General features: G+C 34.4%; 1 protein-coding gene across 5 annotated transcripts in view; it reads right to left on the bottom strand.

Annotated features, from left to right (window-relative positions):
- The window catches only part of SCN3A (sodium voltage-gated channel alpha subunit 3), a 114,683-nt gene that overhangs the window by 12,138 nt on the left and 86,321 nt on the right, over positions 1 to 16,224 (bottom strand). For all 5 annotated transcript variants that reach the window (XM_019458056.2, XM_053908095.1, XM_019458069.2 and 2 more), the window contains 4 exons: positions 9,008 to 9,128; positions 7,484 to 7,638; positions 6,562 to 6,735; positions 569 to 691 (listed from right to left, as the gene is read on the bottom strand). In XM_019458056.2, coding sequence (XP_019313601.1) covers positions 569 to 691; positions 6,562 to 6,735; positions 7,484 to 7,638; positions 9,008 to 9,128 — 573 coding nt within the window. The remainder of the gene's footprint in view (positions 1 to 568; positions 692 to 6,561; positions 6,736 to 7,483; positions 7,639 to 9,007; positions 9,129 to 16,224) is intronic.

Raw genomic sequence — 16,224 nt, 5'->3', positions numbered from 1 at the left:
AAACCCCAGGGGTTGCCTGAAATGCCAACTTTATTTTTCTAACCCCCTATTTTGGTTGCTTAGGATGTATAGATTTTATCAGAGGCTACAATTTAGTGTTGTTTTCTTGTACAACAAGTGTTTTTTGTTACTCCTGTTAATTGAAGAAGTGAAGCACACAAAAACTATTTACTTTTCATTCATTACCAGTGATTTCTGAGGAATCAAACTGCCCATTGGGAGGAAGAAACACCCTTACTAAGATGAATGTCAATAGTAAATAATCATTTAAAAATGTATAAGCAATGAAAAGAAATAAATGGCAGCACACATTTTTTGGATGTTGTAGAAACATCCTTGAACTGTTATCAGAAGACTTGAATTCTAGGCCTGTTCTGCCACAGTTTCTGAGGACCTGCTTGTATAAACCTCAGTTTCATGAGGTTGGCCTTAGTGATCTCTAAGGTTCCTGCTCTGAAATTCTGTAACTCTATGAACTAAATATCAGAAGAGTATGGTACCCCTCTGTATCTAAATGATCACCTACATTTAATTCTGACATGAATCATCAGAGTTTTTTTCTTCTTACCCTCATGCCTTCAAACCGGGATAATGCTCTTAGAGGTCTTAAAGCTCTTAGTGTCCGTAGGGATTTAATGGCACCAAGTTCTGAGTAGCCGAGAGCGTTGGCTACCAAGCTAACCAAAGAAACCTACAAAACAAAAGATATTAATCAGTCCACCAAGAAATAAACTGTTGACTAAAGACATAGGATATGGTGTCTCTTCTTTAGTACCAACCACATAAAATTCAGACGTATCTTGGCAGCCTTCACCTTCCACATAGTGGGATCATCTTACATTGCCAGGCTCATCTGATGTCACTGCTTTTCTTACCAATGGAAACAGAGTCTTTGCTCATTTTTATAAATATCTGTAAACCCTTCAAGTTAGATATTTCACCCCATGGAACCCCTTTCAACCTGTGTATGTATAACTGATGATTCAGGATTTGATTCAAAAGCCAGATTCTCTGTGGATCTGTGCTTAATATCATTGATTGGAAGTTGTATTTCTCTCCTGAATTTATATAGTGGCTTGGTTATGTGTCCTGGAAGCATTTACCATTTAATAGAGTCAGTTGCTTAGATATCTTCTTTTCCCCTTCCAGGCAGGTCACATAAACTTTTTATGGACTGGCATGAAACATTCTTCTCTTATGGTGCCTAATGCTATCTGTATAAATAAATAAATGTTTTGTATAAATAAATAATGGGATAGTTTTACCTGAAAAAAATTTTTATCAAACTGTGTTGTAGTTTCATAGTAATGAAGAAATATTTTCCCAAACTTCTGGACTTATAATGTAGTGAAATACATCTTTTGATATTTACACATAACGAAATTTTAGTTAAATGTATGAAAGGTTAAGGAAGACGTGCCCTTTTTTGAGAGGAAGATACTTTATTTGCTTAGATTTTCTTTCAATATAGTAGCATATATTGAACATTTACTATACGTAAGGTTCTGTTCTTTTTTTAAGTTTATTTATTTTTGAGAGAGAGGCAGAGAGAGACAGAGACAGAGTGCAAGTGGGGGGAGGGGCAGAGAGAGAAGCAGACACAGAATCCAAAGCAGGCTCCAGGCTCTGAGTGGTCAGCACAGAGCCCGACGCAAGGCTTGAACTCACAAACCGTGAGATCGTGATCTGAGCCGAAGTCAGATGCTTAACCAACTGAGCCACCCAGGTGCACTGCAAGGTTCTGTTCTAAGTGCCTTATGCACATAAATCTCAAGATGTAGATACTATCACTATTGCCTTTTCACTGGTGAGGAGGTTAAGCCCCCCACCTCCCCAAAAGAAAAGAGATGAAGTGGTAATAAGAGGTGGAGTTGGGACTTGAACCCAAGTGATCTGACGTCAAAACCATACCTTATCCCTTTGCATACCTTATCAAAAATTTGTTTCTCGTTTTGTAACAGGAAGAGCTTTAAGACCTCCAAGAAGATATTTGTTTGTCATCTGAGCCATGAAATACAGAAAATGGTTTGAGTGGCTATCTTCTCAATTCTCAAGGACTGTACAAGTGCTTTCCTTGATGTGTAGGGAGGGAGGAGTTAATTCATTACATCCACTGGATGCTTTAAAGGCATGTGAACTTAATTTCTTGTGAGAAAGGCTGTTGAAAATGGATCTGAATGAATCCTCCAACAGTCTTATGAGGTAGAATGGAAACAGTCATCTGCCCAAGAACACATGGTATAAAGCGTGACACAAAAAACAGAACTGAGCCTTTAAAGGCAGATGGAACCACTGTTCCCTCGTTGTTTAATTTAGCATACATCTCACAGAATTTAACAGAAAAATAAATGACTAGTGGCAAGATAATTTATTGAGCTATTCATTTCTGTCTAGTGTTTGCTGCTACAGAAGACTGGAAAGATGGGAAAGGTTATTAGAGAACATGCAATCTTCTGTATTCTGGGCTTCTTTGCCTCAGGAAGCATTCGCAGTTTCTTCAGGCCTCTGGAGCTGCTTTCAGAAGAGTTCCCTCATGCTCTCCAAGTCTTTTTATTTGAGAACTGGGAGTTTAAAGGAAAGTGGCTAGAAATTCCTCAAGACCTCAAGTAAGGAAGCTTATGTTTTGAGAAGAAAAGAAAGGCAATAGCCAAAATCAGAGAGTACTGGATGGATCGGAAATTCTGGGTTCAAAGACTGGGAGGGACCACTTGCATATAACTACCTCACCGTGCCTGACTCTGAGTTCTTAGAGAAGTGGGGCACAAGTAACTGAGCTTCCTTTAATGGGCCTCATCCCATTTTATGTAGGATAAAAACTAATTTATTGAGTTAACGAATGTGAAAAACTTCATATACTTTAAGGCAATATTGAAAAAAATAATTTTAAAGATTTGCCATGCACTTAAAATTTGTTTCAGGAGGTTGGTTTAGTTGTCTTCCATACCTTTCCACGTTTCTGTATCAACGAGACTGAGAAAGAGAAATAATGCAGGAGGGATTTGATGATTTTGAAGAAGACCCTGGGAGTTCTGTGAGTGGTTAATGAACCAAGTAATGTGAATGTATTTCTCTTTAAAATGGCTTAAGATGATTTATTAAGTTCAGTATGAGCAAGTTGAAGTAAAAACCACAATCACCTCCATGCATTCCAATGATACATTTCATTCCAAATACTTGCATGATTTTTGATGGCAAAATCCAGAAGCATTCTCATTAAAGTGGACTAAAAGAATATGCCCACTACCAACATTTTTTTAACACTTTCTGGAAAAAGAAATAAGAGCTATATGCATTAGAAAAGTAGTAGAATTCATTATTTGCTGATATATTATTGTTGACCTCAACAAAACAAAGGAATAAAGTAAAAAACTATTATAAGAAATAATACAATTATTTTAGGTGCTAATACATGTTTTCATATATTTTTTAAAAAGTTGTATAGGAGCCTTTGGAACTATATAAACTTTAAAATATTAACATGAGAAAGTATAAGTATAATTTATTATTGTTTTAAGAACAGAGAGCACTGACCCCACTAGATGTTAAAACCAATTATAAATCTGCAGTAATTCAAGTTGTTATGTTGATAGACAAAGAAATGAATGAAACAAATAAAATCCAAATTAGACCTAAGACATGCTGAGATTTACCATGTAGTTAAAGGTAGCGTTTCAAAGGAGAGGTTAAAGAGAGAGAGAGAGAGAGAGAGAGAGAGAGGGGCAGGCAGAAATCATTTTGAAAAAAATAGTGTTGGATCCTAATCTCACACCTTACACCAAAATAAAAATTAAATGGATGAAGAAACAAACAAAACTCAATCTATAAAACTGGGTAAAAAACATGAAAAAGTGTTTTAATAATCTTGACATGACAGGGTCTTCAGAAGCATGAACAAACCAAGAAGGGGAAAAAATGAGACTGATAAGTTTGACCAAATCAATATGAAACATTTCTACATGACAAAAAAACAAAGTCAAGAAACAAAAGCCCAAATAGGCAAAACAATCATACCACATGCGACAAAAGATCTTATTTTTATTTTTATTTATTTACGTATATTTTAAATGTTTTATTTTATTTTTGAGAGAGAGAGGCAGAGACAGAGTATGAACAGGAGAGGGGCAGAGAGAGAGGGAGACACAGAATCTGAAGCAGACTCCAAGCTCTGGGCTGTCAGCACAGTGCCTGATGCGGGGCTCAAACTCACGAACCATGAGATCATGACTTGAGCTGAAGTCAGACACTCAACTGACTGAGCTACCCAGGAGCCCCAAAAGATCTTATTTTTAGATTGTATTTGTTTATATCTTTACTGTTTGTTCCTTCCTTCCAGAGGGTGTAAGCTCTAACAGCTTGATCTGTTCATGTTCACACCTCCTTTGTTTAAAATGGCACGTGGCCCTTTTTAGGTGCTCGGCACGTTTATTAAATAAATGAATGAATGTTAGGAGGTTGGATAGGTAGCCCACTGCAGTCTACATTTACTTTTAGGTAGGGAATTGAAGAGATCATATTTTTACACAGATACATTTTTCAAGGTTTGAAACATGTTCCTTCTGGTTTGAAGTACTTCACTTATACCTCAGATTTTTTTTTTTTTTTTTTTTTTACTTTCTGTGGCTGTTTATTTATTTATCTTTTTAACAGCAATTTACCTGATGGACTGTGAAGCCCTTTTAAGTATGTTTTACTTGTACTTTCAAGAACATTTTTATCTCTATGTTTACTTTAACTTAGTGGACCCAGTGGTCTGAGAACAAGTTGTTAACTGAGGTTATATTAATTCACATATTTCAGCCCTAGCTTTGTGAAGGATAGACCCTAGACCCATTTAAGGTAACATACTTTGTCCCAAAGTAGAAGGCTTTAATAACCCAGTTCCAGTCTACTAATTGAGACTCACTAAAAGGGAAGTAATTTTTTTTTGGCAACATTTTTTGAAATTAAATTTATTCATTTAGACATTACTCAATAGATACTTATGTATCTATATTAGGTGTCTCTAAGGATACAAACATGATACAAAACCCCTGCTATTGAGAGATTTTAGCATCTTATTTATATGTCCTATATGGGGCAAATATATGGAAATACTTGAAGTACAATGTAGTATTTTAGTAAATGTAAAATTTTTAGTAAATGTAAATATTTCAGTAAATTTCAGAATTCTCTGGATAAGTTCTATCACATTTGTAAATGACCTTCATGCATGACAAGATCTTTCTGAACCAGAGAGGATTCTTAAAGGTATTTAAGTGTTCTTCAGGGAGAAGCTGGAGATGATAATAAGTGCTAAATCCCAAAGACACAGTCTGAAAATACAGTATTACATTTATAACAGATAGGAAACTCATGGGGTAAAGGAGAACTGAATTGAGAATCAGGAAATTTGGACACTAATCTCAGCTTTGTTACTAAGTAGTTGTATTATCTTAGGAAAATTATTTAAACTGAGGCTTCAGTTTCCTAATGTCTAGATATTCTTTGAGGCCCATTCCACCGCAGATCATAAGAATATTAAACTTCCCTTATGGATAGCTTTTCAGGGTAACATTGAGACTCATTTCTTTTGTCCATTAAAGGCCAGCCATGGGAATTAGAAATCATTTCTGGTCCATTGAAGTGATCTGGTAGCAGATTTCTTATCAACTCAAAGGGTTAAACTTACATTGGTTATAGTATTATAAGTTATGCATGCGTGGGAAAAAGGGGAGTAGAATTTAGATAGGCCCACACTTGTCAAAATGATAAAATGAATGCACACATACAGCAATTATTCATTCATATTGGCAAGTGTTAGGGCTAAAAAGTGCTTTCTGATTGCTAGGGAACAGCTAGAGATGGTGCTTGAAGTACCTTGTTTTTTGGGGGAGGCTGTGAAGCTTTGTGCAGTGGAATATCAAAGACTACAAGGAACCAGATGACTGTCATTTTGCTCCAGTGTTTCTTCATCACTTGGAATGAGAATAGGGTGCAAGTCATACAGATCCTATAACTGGTGATGTTTTTATGACTACTGACCCCAGGGTAGTCAGATTCAGAGCAGGGCTCCTATACCTAACTCTCTGCATGGTATATGTCTGAAGAGCTACTGGGATATCTACTTACTGATTTAAGAATGGAAATGTATTTTATTGTCTCTGTGGATATGTGGCTGAATGAATACAATCAATGGGTTATTTTAGCATTATTTAGTAACAGGTAGTCTAGAAAGGAATTAAAATGCAATCTCACAATCCCTGGCCCCAAATCTATCTTAATTTTACCTCCTGGAGATTTTTCTTAAACTGTTAATAATTTAAGTGCTTAGATCTGTCAACTGATAGATTTTTAGCTATTCCTTACCTTGAGGTCCTTAAGTTTCAGAAAAAGAGCTGTCTGCTTATGGCACAGAACACACACTTTCTTTTACATTTATTGTAGGGTTTTTTTTAATTGCATAGTTGTGTCAGCATGAGGGAGAGTAGGTTCTCAAAAGTCAAGGTTTTAATATAGAAATATGTGAAGTGTCAAACTTGCCTTTTTAAAAATAATTTCATAAAAATCACTCAGGATACTTACGTCGACAATCAAGAAATCTAGCCAGCACCAGGCATTGGTGAAATATGTTTGAAATCCATAAGCTACCCATTTGAGGAGCATTTCCAGAATGAATATATAAGTGAAGACCTTGTCAGCGTATTCTAGCATGGTTTTGATAGTCTTTCGCTGTTCGATGTATATATCTTCAAAAGCCTGTGAGTCAAAAATACTTTTATTTTACTTGAATTACTTGCTCCCCTCTAATACTTGATAAAATTGCTTAGTATAATATTGGACACAAAGCAGTAATTTGATAAATATGGGTTAATATCTGACAAACAGACAAATTCTGAAGACTAAAACTAACAGAAAATGTTGGCAAGGAAATGTCAATATCTTTACTGATTTAAATGTTCTTTCTTTCCTGTCTCTCACCTTCAAATCTCTGTCTCAATTACTGCCATAAAGACATGCTTTTAGAGAAGTAATATGAACTCAGGAAATAACTAGAAGTTCTGTTAATGAGGGATCGACTTGGCCTATTCCAACATTACTTTCATTGATTCCCTGAATGATCTGTCTTATTTTGAAAGAGTAAACTGATTATACATAAAGAAAACACAATACACTTTTAGTCCATAAATGTTAATATAATTATTAGGGAGAACTGGATGGTATTTGACATAGAAGTTAACGTAGTTACAGAATGTCTCTGTAAGTGGTTGTCTCAGTGAGGAAAACATCTATTAGATAAACACCAGATGAGAAATTCCATCTGGCAGTTCATAGTTCTGATTTATTCTGTGCTGAGTTTTGCATAGTTAAACTCTGGGTGCCAAGCTCTGCAAGGCATAGATATACCTCCTTTTTTGCCTCTTAAACTCAATGTATGTTTGTGGTATTTTCAGAGCATTAGCTATTTCACTAGAACCTGATTCTTACCACTTTGCATTTTACTTACCAAAGCACCACTGCTGAGAAGAATCATGAAGACAATGAAAGTCTCAAACCAGTTGTGTTCAACAATGCTATAGCAGGTTTTCCGAAGATTCCACCAGACCTTTCCTTTGCCCTCTTCTATACTTACTTGACAGAATGGAAATTTTTTAATACATCCTAAAAGATAAAATTAAATACAATAAATTAGAAATGTATATATATTTTGTACAAGATATTAATTCAACAATCCCATACATTATTGAGTGTTCAGCACAACAAGTGTAGTCACAGTCTGTCACATACATAGTTATTACAATATTACTGACTGTGTTCTCAGTGCTATACTTTTCATCTCCATGATTTACTTATTTTATATCTGGAAGTTCATACCTGTTAATCCCATTTTGCCCATCTATTTTGCCCATCCCCTTACCCACATTCTTCACTTTCCCACCCACCTCCATCATTCCTAGAAAATATATTTTAATCTTAAATAGGAAAAAATTAAACTTTGTTGCTTTCTCCCCATGCCAGTCTCAGATCATCATTTACAGGGGAACTGGCTACTTCATTCCCTAGTTATCTTTAGCATCTTTCCTATAAAATGAATCATTCTCAGACTTACATATTCAGCCAGCCACCTAAAATTCAAGGGATTACTTTATCAAGAGTTGCATGAGTATAAATGTTTTAATACTAGTTAGAATCTCTCTTTGCCTCAAGGCCATTGATGGAAATAGGTTTGGGGGAAAACTGTACTTTCAAATTGTTTATTAATTCCTCGATGTGATCCTGAATTTTTTACTTCCTTCTTTTCATGTACAGAAAAGCCCCCTGTTGTCTTAGGTATCAGCCACTGTCATTTTTCCCAAGCTAATTTATTTTCAGCCTCAGTGCTTTTCTTAGTTACACTATGACTCATCTTGTCAGTTAGTATCTCTGTTCCTTTGTCCTCCCCCTTCTAGTTTTCATGTTATTTCTAATTCTCATCCATTCTTCTGCTCTCTCTGAGCTACTACTCATTGGATTAAATCCAGTCACAGTGAATCAGCAAATCTTTATTGATCTGTGTGCAAGACACTATACTGGTCTCTGTGAGAACAACTACTGTTTTCCCTGTCAAAACTCTACAAAACATCCGCATCCCCTAACAGCTCTGGTCACAGCACAAATTAACCACATTTGAAACTGTGAAGGATGGGGTATAATTATTGTAGCATCTATAAATCAAATCACAACATTGTCAATGAGGTCTGAAGGGATTGCAGTCAGTATCAATGAGATGACATTCCAGAACGCTATTTATCTCATAGGGTTAGCCTCTCCACATTCTGGAGGATGAAACGAAAAACAAAAGACATGTCAAATCACTGCTATTCCACTGTAATCTGGAAATATAGATAAATTAACTTTTCAGAAGAAAAGAAAAAAGCAAAGATAAAGTGTCTTTACCATTTCTTTAAAATGGTTCCCTCAAGTGAAGTATTTTCAGCCACTGTAAGAAAAGAAGGGGCATTGCATTTGAATCATATTAGAAATTATTTACCTTCAGTAAAACAAGCTTCTGGTTTAAGGTCTTCCTCAGGCTCCATTTCAGCTTGTTCACCTTCCCGTGGGGGAGCAACATCCACTGTGCTTCCTTCAGATGAACTGGTTGCATTTAATTTCTGGAAACAAAACCCCATTGCAAATTGTGATTTTTCTCCCCTTTTATTCAGCTAATTTGGAAACTCTTTGTCATGGTGTGAAAAAATGATGGTGATTACATCTGACTCTATTAACGTTACTGACATTAGGTACTAATAATTTAACATAATTAAATACCTACTATTTAAAACAATGGAACTGCTGACCTGATTCAGACAGAAGAAAGTAAGACAGCATTCAGTGTGGGTGATTTGGAAATGATGGGTCATACTGATTGTTTTATGATCTCCATTTGTATATGAGTGCCATATGAAAATAGCTTAATGAATTAATACTCAGACCAAATCAAAAATAGTTTGATGAAATTTTGGTATGCTGACATCCACTACTGATTATATTAGTTAAAATGCATCAAATTAAATTATAATTTCCACCTCTTATGATGGAATTTTTCAGAGCGAAGAACATTACCAGTTGTCTCAAACTACTGTCCATGTTTCTATAATTTTAGAAAGGAAGAGCAGCACATTGACATTAGTCACAGTCATTATATTTCAACTTTGGGCTATATTTTTCCTCTGGCTTACATAATCTTCTTATTTTACTAGCAGAAAGATGATGGATCTCTCTCTGTCTCTCTATCTCTCTCTTTTTGAACTGCTTAAATGACTTCAATACTTGCCAAAGAATCCTAAATCAAATGGAAATTTCTTCATAAATGGCATTGGGCAGAATCTGTATAGACTTTTATTAGGAGCACATTCTGAATTCAACATGTTACCAAGTTGTGAATTTTTCCTGTAAATAAATCATTGTGACATGCCACATGGCTGGGAAGAGCCACTTTAATGTTACGAGAATAAACATATAAATACTTTGAGATCACTTGGGAAGACATTATGGATTTGCAGCGTTTTATGAAAACTGATGCAAAGACATGACATACAACACAGCCTGGCCAATGTAAAGATTTTAGGATGAATGAAACAGCACACGGACATGGTAATGTTTCCAAAGCCCCCATTAACTTTAGTAGCTAAGTGGTAGGGGTCGCTGTGCCCTAGCCTTCTGAAAGAGTTAATGTGTTACCAAAAAAATCCCCAAATGACTCCCTAAACATTGGTCATATTGGAGGAAATTTGGCTTAAGATTCTTGATTCACTGGAATCATAATGCAAATGTAGTTTAATATTTTATATTGTGAACTAGTTGAAAAGTACTATCCAGATGATACTTTCTGCGATGTTACTTTGAAGGTGAGGTTAATCATGCCCAACTAAATATATTATGAAAATTAAATATATTATGAATATATATTATGAAAAATACTTTAAATCAAAATACAATTCTATAATAAAATACCTCCTCGTCTTGCGTATGCTAAAGAGAGAAACTAGGCCATCATATTCAGCTGATGGTTCTTAGGATCATTATAGTACAAGAATTTTTATCACTAAATTTCTCTACTTTTTGGAGAGCTGAAAGACTGAGACATATTTTCTTCCCGCAAGACTTTTCTGCTTCTTATAACCAGAATATCTTTATTCTTTTAAGAAAATCCCAGAAAAGCTACTACTGGATAGAATTGCAACAGCTTCTGATATAACAAAGAAAATACTGGATAATTGTTTGAATTCAGCGACTAACTCTTCCCTTCCAATTTCACTGGTGACTTATGGGTTGAACACTATAATATTTGATGAGTGGCAGTGATAATATCCACTGTATAAATAAAACCAGTAAGAAACCAAATTATTTTGAGGTTAGTTATAAAACATTCCGTATTTCTTCTTCCTATTGGCCAAACCAAATTCACCAGTTTCTTCTGAGCCTAGTCATGGATCACCTCTTCCATGAAGGCTTTCTTTCTTGCATAATTTCTTTATGCTAAATTTTATAGAATGTTAGGCCATTATACATGATTGCTTTGATCAGATATTCTCATGAATATATATAAATTATGTATGTACATAAAATTTTACATAGGTACAAATTATATATTTATGTATGCATACATAAACGTATATACCAAACACACACACACACACACACACACATATATATACCAAAAGACCCAAGCACAGAATAAACACTAAATATTTATATCAAATTTAGAGAGTGCCAATAAATGATTGAATGCATTTTGTATTACTTTTATAGAGAGAATTATAGTGTTTAGGTAATTTCATCTCTCCACTTTGATATATAATTCAATAATGGCCTTGATAGAAGTCTATTTAATTGTATTAGAAAATACCTTTTTAATGAATAGGAATTATTTAAAATTAATAATATTTTAGCAATAAAAACCCATGAAATTTCCAAATGTTTTTCTAAAATATTGGCAGACATTCAATAAAGAAATGTTTTTCTAAAATATTGGCAGACATTCAATGAAGGAAGAAAGTAATCAGCATATGTGTATAGATATACAAATACATGTATACTTTCCCATTTGACAACTCTATAAAACATACTCTTCTCATTTTACCACTGTTAATATAATTGTGAGATGTTCAATTTTTCACATTATAATTGTCTGCCTCATAGTCTACAGATGGTCTTATATTTAAATACAAACACTATACTGACTTAAACCTGAATGACACAAGTAATAGTAGCTGCTAATCTGAATGACAACTGAATCTACCATTGCCAAGTATTGACCATTGGATATTCTTTTGTTATTAGTACTGTCTTTAGGTTATAAATGTTTTTGTGAATGTGGTTAACATGTTTGGATATAAATACTTTCAATTTTCTAAATAGTTATGGAAGTTACGCATTGTACATTGTAAAGATTGTAAAATAGAGGGTCAGTAGTGAGTTAGTTTGTCTCTATCTACCTGGCATTATTATTTTAAAACATGGGTTTTAAAAACAGACAAACCACCCTTCCAAAACTCCACATGTATTCTACTCTTTTCAAACAAGCAGAACCCATTTTACATAGAGAATTGCTTCACAGTTACTCAGGAGTTTTTCTGATTTTAAGTTTTTCTGATTTTCTGATTTTAACTTATACCTTAGAAAGTTTCTTAAGGAATATTCAGAGTCTTGTAGACCCTCATGCACCAAAGCTGAAAAGTTAGTTGGTAGGCTAGTGTTCATTTCACTAAGAAGTGTTTTGTGGGAAACTCCTTTCCCTGTGGAAGTTGACATAAGTTAATTCTTCTTAACTTGGAGTATCAGGCTTGTTCTGTTGTAATCTTCATAGGCCACATTTTTTTTGTCATAGGGAAATACATACATTTTCTTCTATGAAGTACAAAAATCTTGTGTCAACCATATAAAATTTCAAAAGTTGTGAATTTACTTATAAAGTAAAGCTTAGAATGTGTTCTTATTAAGTTACAATTTACTAATTATGATATACTGCCTGATATGCTTTAGTCACTGTATACATAAAGGATTTTACTGCTGTCTTTTTAAAGAATTAATTTGTATCCTAGAAACTTAAATCCTAGAAATTTAAAATCCTGTATGTTGATATAATGCCATCTATGTAATCTAAACATTTTCTAGTTATTTCAATATTTGGCACTCATACTCTGATAGAGCATAGTTTGTGATACATTTTATCATAGCCCTACCAAAATGACTTCCAAATTTATTTAAAAGCATGTAACTGATTTAAAAGCAAGTGACTGATGATAAACACAAAGAATAACTTACTTTCTTTATATTGCCATAGCTGTGATACTACAGTGGTATTAAAAAAAAAAAGCCAAGAAACCTGAAATGAAATTTTCCATATTAAGGAACTCAATACTATACTAAATAATAAAATTAATACTTTTTTAGAAGTAGTTAGAAAAATATAATTAGGTATATAGGCATAACTGTAGAAAACTTCCATATAAACCATATAGTACAAGTTCAAACTTGTGTTCTTGTACTATTTTCTCCTTACCCCTCCAATATTTTATGGCACTTAAAAGTTCGATTCTTCCATCCCTTGTAGAAACTACTGAATCTACAGAGGGATGATGGCTTATGCTCTACAAATGCACACTGGAAAGCAGGTTTTAAGATGCAACATTCTCCAGGCCTAATTCAGCCACAGAAAACATGCCTGGCTGTAGCAGAAGCCTGGCGCAATACTGTGGAAGCTGCACGCTGATCCAAGAACCATGTTCTCAAAGACATGGTACCTGAATATGTAGTTTTCAAGAAGGTTGACTACAAATACCATTCATAAGAAATGACAGAATCAGCACCCATAAAGGCCATGAGACCATTTTTCCCTCTAATAACATGAACTCATATAGAAATTCTCCTTTGTGATGAATATTGCTCTTGATTTTTATCCAATTAAAACATGAAATTTAACTTTCAGAGATAGAAGAGAATGTTAGCAACTGGCCTACTTCCACTGAAATGCGCTTACATTTCATTTATTTTCAGTCAGCTATCAAATGCTTGACTCTCACAAACTGCTATATGGTTCAAGAGGCAAAAATAAAAGATTCAGCCATTACAGATTGCCTTTAAAATCTAGCCATTTCTCTCATAACTTCTGAGTTTTGTCTTACAAGTAGAAGAGGAAAATTTTTTGATCACACATACTATCAGGGCCTTAGTCTGATCTTTTGGATATGCATATCCATATCTTGACTTACGATCTTTCACTTGAAGAATAGGTAGACACACCAGGAAGCCATTGGGCTGCTTGTCCAAGGCAGGGAGAACAAGATTAAAACCAATAGTTCTCTTTTCTAGGCCACTTATTGAATGGCTAAAAATATAAACCACGTGTATGTGGCTTTGCCTCAACACATTTTAAAAGTGCAACAGCCCTGGTGCTTCTTTAATTTCAAAACAGCGTTAATAAGAACATGATATTTGAAAGTGAAAATAATTATGTGGTAGTTGAAAAGTAAGGTAAAAGGGCATCAAGAAACCAAAATAAAAAAAAACTGGCTTATCTTGAGAAGATATACAAAAAATTTCCATCTAAACTAGCCTTAATTGGGTTTTATTTCAACAGAAGTACGCTACCACACCAAAACAGTTCTCTAAAGGTCACGATGGGTTTAAAATGGCTATTGACGTACCCATCTGTGCCTCTGGAAGAGTTGCCTCACATTCAGTTTCACAAAGAGAGTGTTTGGAAGACACTGAGAGCAAGACAGAGAAAGCCCAGAGGTACTTTCATTGCTCTCCAGATTCTGAAAACAGAGCACAGTGCCTTTTCCAGAAGAGCACGTGCTTGAGGTCTTCATCAAGTATCTATTTACAGTTTCCATGAATACTTTGAAATGGAGGGAATACTGTTATAAACATGATGTAAAAGATAATTCTCCAGTACCATTTAATTCTGTCCTGCTTGTGAAGAAAAAATAAATCAGATTTTTTTCCACTGGCTAATGTTGGTCATTGAAAGTTAATAGTCATTGTTACACAAAAATTGTATAAATCAGCAGGGACCTGTATTTTTTCCCTACTTTTCATTAATAATTTTATTTCTGAATTGATTTCATTCTCCAACTAATTCTCAGTTATCCCTAAGGAAGAAGAGAGCAGGTATAAATTAAACCTAGAGACAACTCCAAACTCTAGTTAGATTTTTTTTTCACCAAAAGTATTGAAACTGCCAATACTCAAGAACTTTCTACTTCTGCTTTGTAATTTCCCTCCCAGAACCCCCCTCTGGCTGAGAGTCCAGCAAGCACTGATATCAACAAGAGAAAGTTGAGTGAAGAAAATAAAGACTTAGTTATGTACAAACCTATGGCAGTCTTGGGAGATGCCCTTTACTCCTCATAAAACTATATTTAATACTAAAAAATAGGACATTTTCTATGTCTCTTTTTTACCTGCTCAGTTTTGGGTAGAAAGGACATTTAGGGAAAATTAATGTAGATAAAGGAATTTTTTTAAAATGGATACACTGGACCAATTATTTAATGATAAAAATACAGTGAACTTTTCCTATCCCATATCACGATGCTTCCTTCTTTATTTATTTTCCAATGAACACTTACGGTTTTGCAGACATATGACTCAACAACTTTCCTAAACTACATAAAAATCCAAGATATGTGGTGCCCAAATACATACAGACTATGGCCCTTCATATCCAAAAACTTATGATCACCTTGCTTTTGTTTTTCACAGAGCCTTAAAAACAACATGAAAGCAAACATTTCCATCTGGAGCAAATGAATTATAAGGGTTGAAAATTATATTCATGAATCTGAATATAATGATCTGAAAATGGCACTATCAAAAAATCCTGTGAGACTCATTTTAGTATACAATTTACTTATAAGGGCTGAATCAACAACAACAAAGAGTTGTGGTCTTATTTTAATGAAATAAAAGCAGAGAAATAAAAAAAATGCATGCTCTCTTAAATTCTTGACTACATTGAACTTTAAACATTCCTATCATATTTTAAAATAGATATAAATCCTATAGAGCATGCAATCATTGCTTTTAAAAGTTTAAAAGGCTATACTGGAAAACTCATTAGCAGAATCAAATATGATGTGGGACTGCCCGTGTCTCCTGACCATGCTGTGATGTGTCACACGATTCAGCAGAGAGCAGCTGGGCACATCTGGCACTTCCTTGCCATGGCAGGGGAAGGAACAGAGCTGAGTAGCATGCAGGCCAGTCAAAATTTACTTAGAAAGTGATTGTACATGTACAACTTGCTTGGGTAACCCGGGTAAAAGTGATGGCACGAGCCTCTGGCTGGTTAAAAAACACCAGAGTTGCATTCTTGATGGCTCCAGCTTGGTTTTACCCCTGTGAGAAGTAAGAATGGTAAGCAGTGAAGGTCAGAGTATGATATTGCTAGATTGTGCTTTGGAATTCAACTTCAAATATGATTCTTAAGAGCATTTATTCTATATCCTCACCTAGGAAGACAATAAAACCTTTTATAAACAAAATTGTAAAAACTCGGTTATATAAATATTCCAAGAAATCATGATTACGTGAACTTTAAAAACATAAAAACAAAATTCTACATTACGATCTTGTCACAAGATTTGTATGATTCCAAGTTTTTCCAATATAAAAAGATCACTGTTTTGAAATCTATACCTTTAATTCTCTTACATTTTTTCATGCAAAGCTTTATATTTGTTTCCATACCATCTCATT

Source organism: Panthera pardus, unplaced genomic scaffold (assembly GCF_024362965.1).
Source record: "Panthera pardus isolate Hobbes unplaced genomic scaffold, ASM2436296v1 HiC_scaffold_10, whole genome shotgun sequence".
NCBI classification, from domain to species: Eukaryota; Metazoa; Chordata; class Mammalia; order Carnivora; family Felidae; genus Panthera; species Panthera pardus.
The sequence above is the reverse complement of the archived record's forward strand: the minus strand, read 5'-3'. Positions and strand labels throughout refer to the sequence as shown.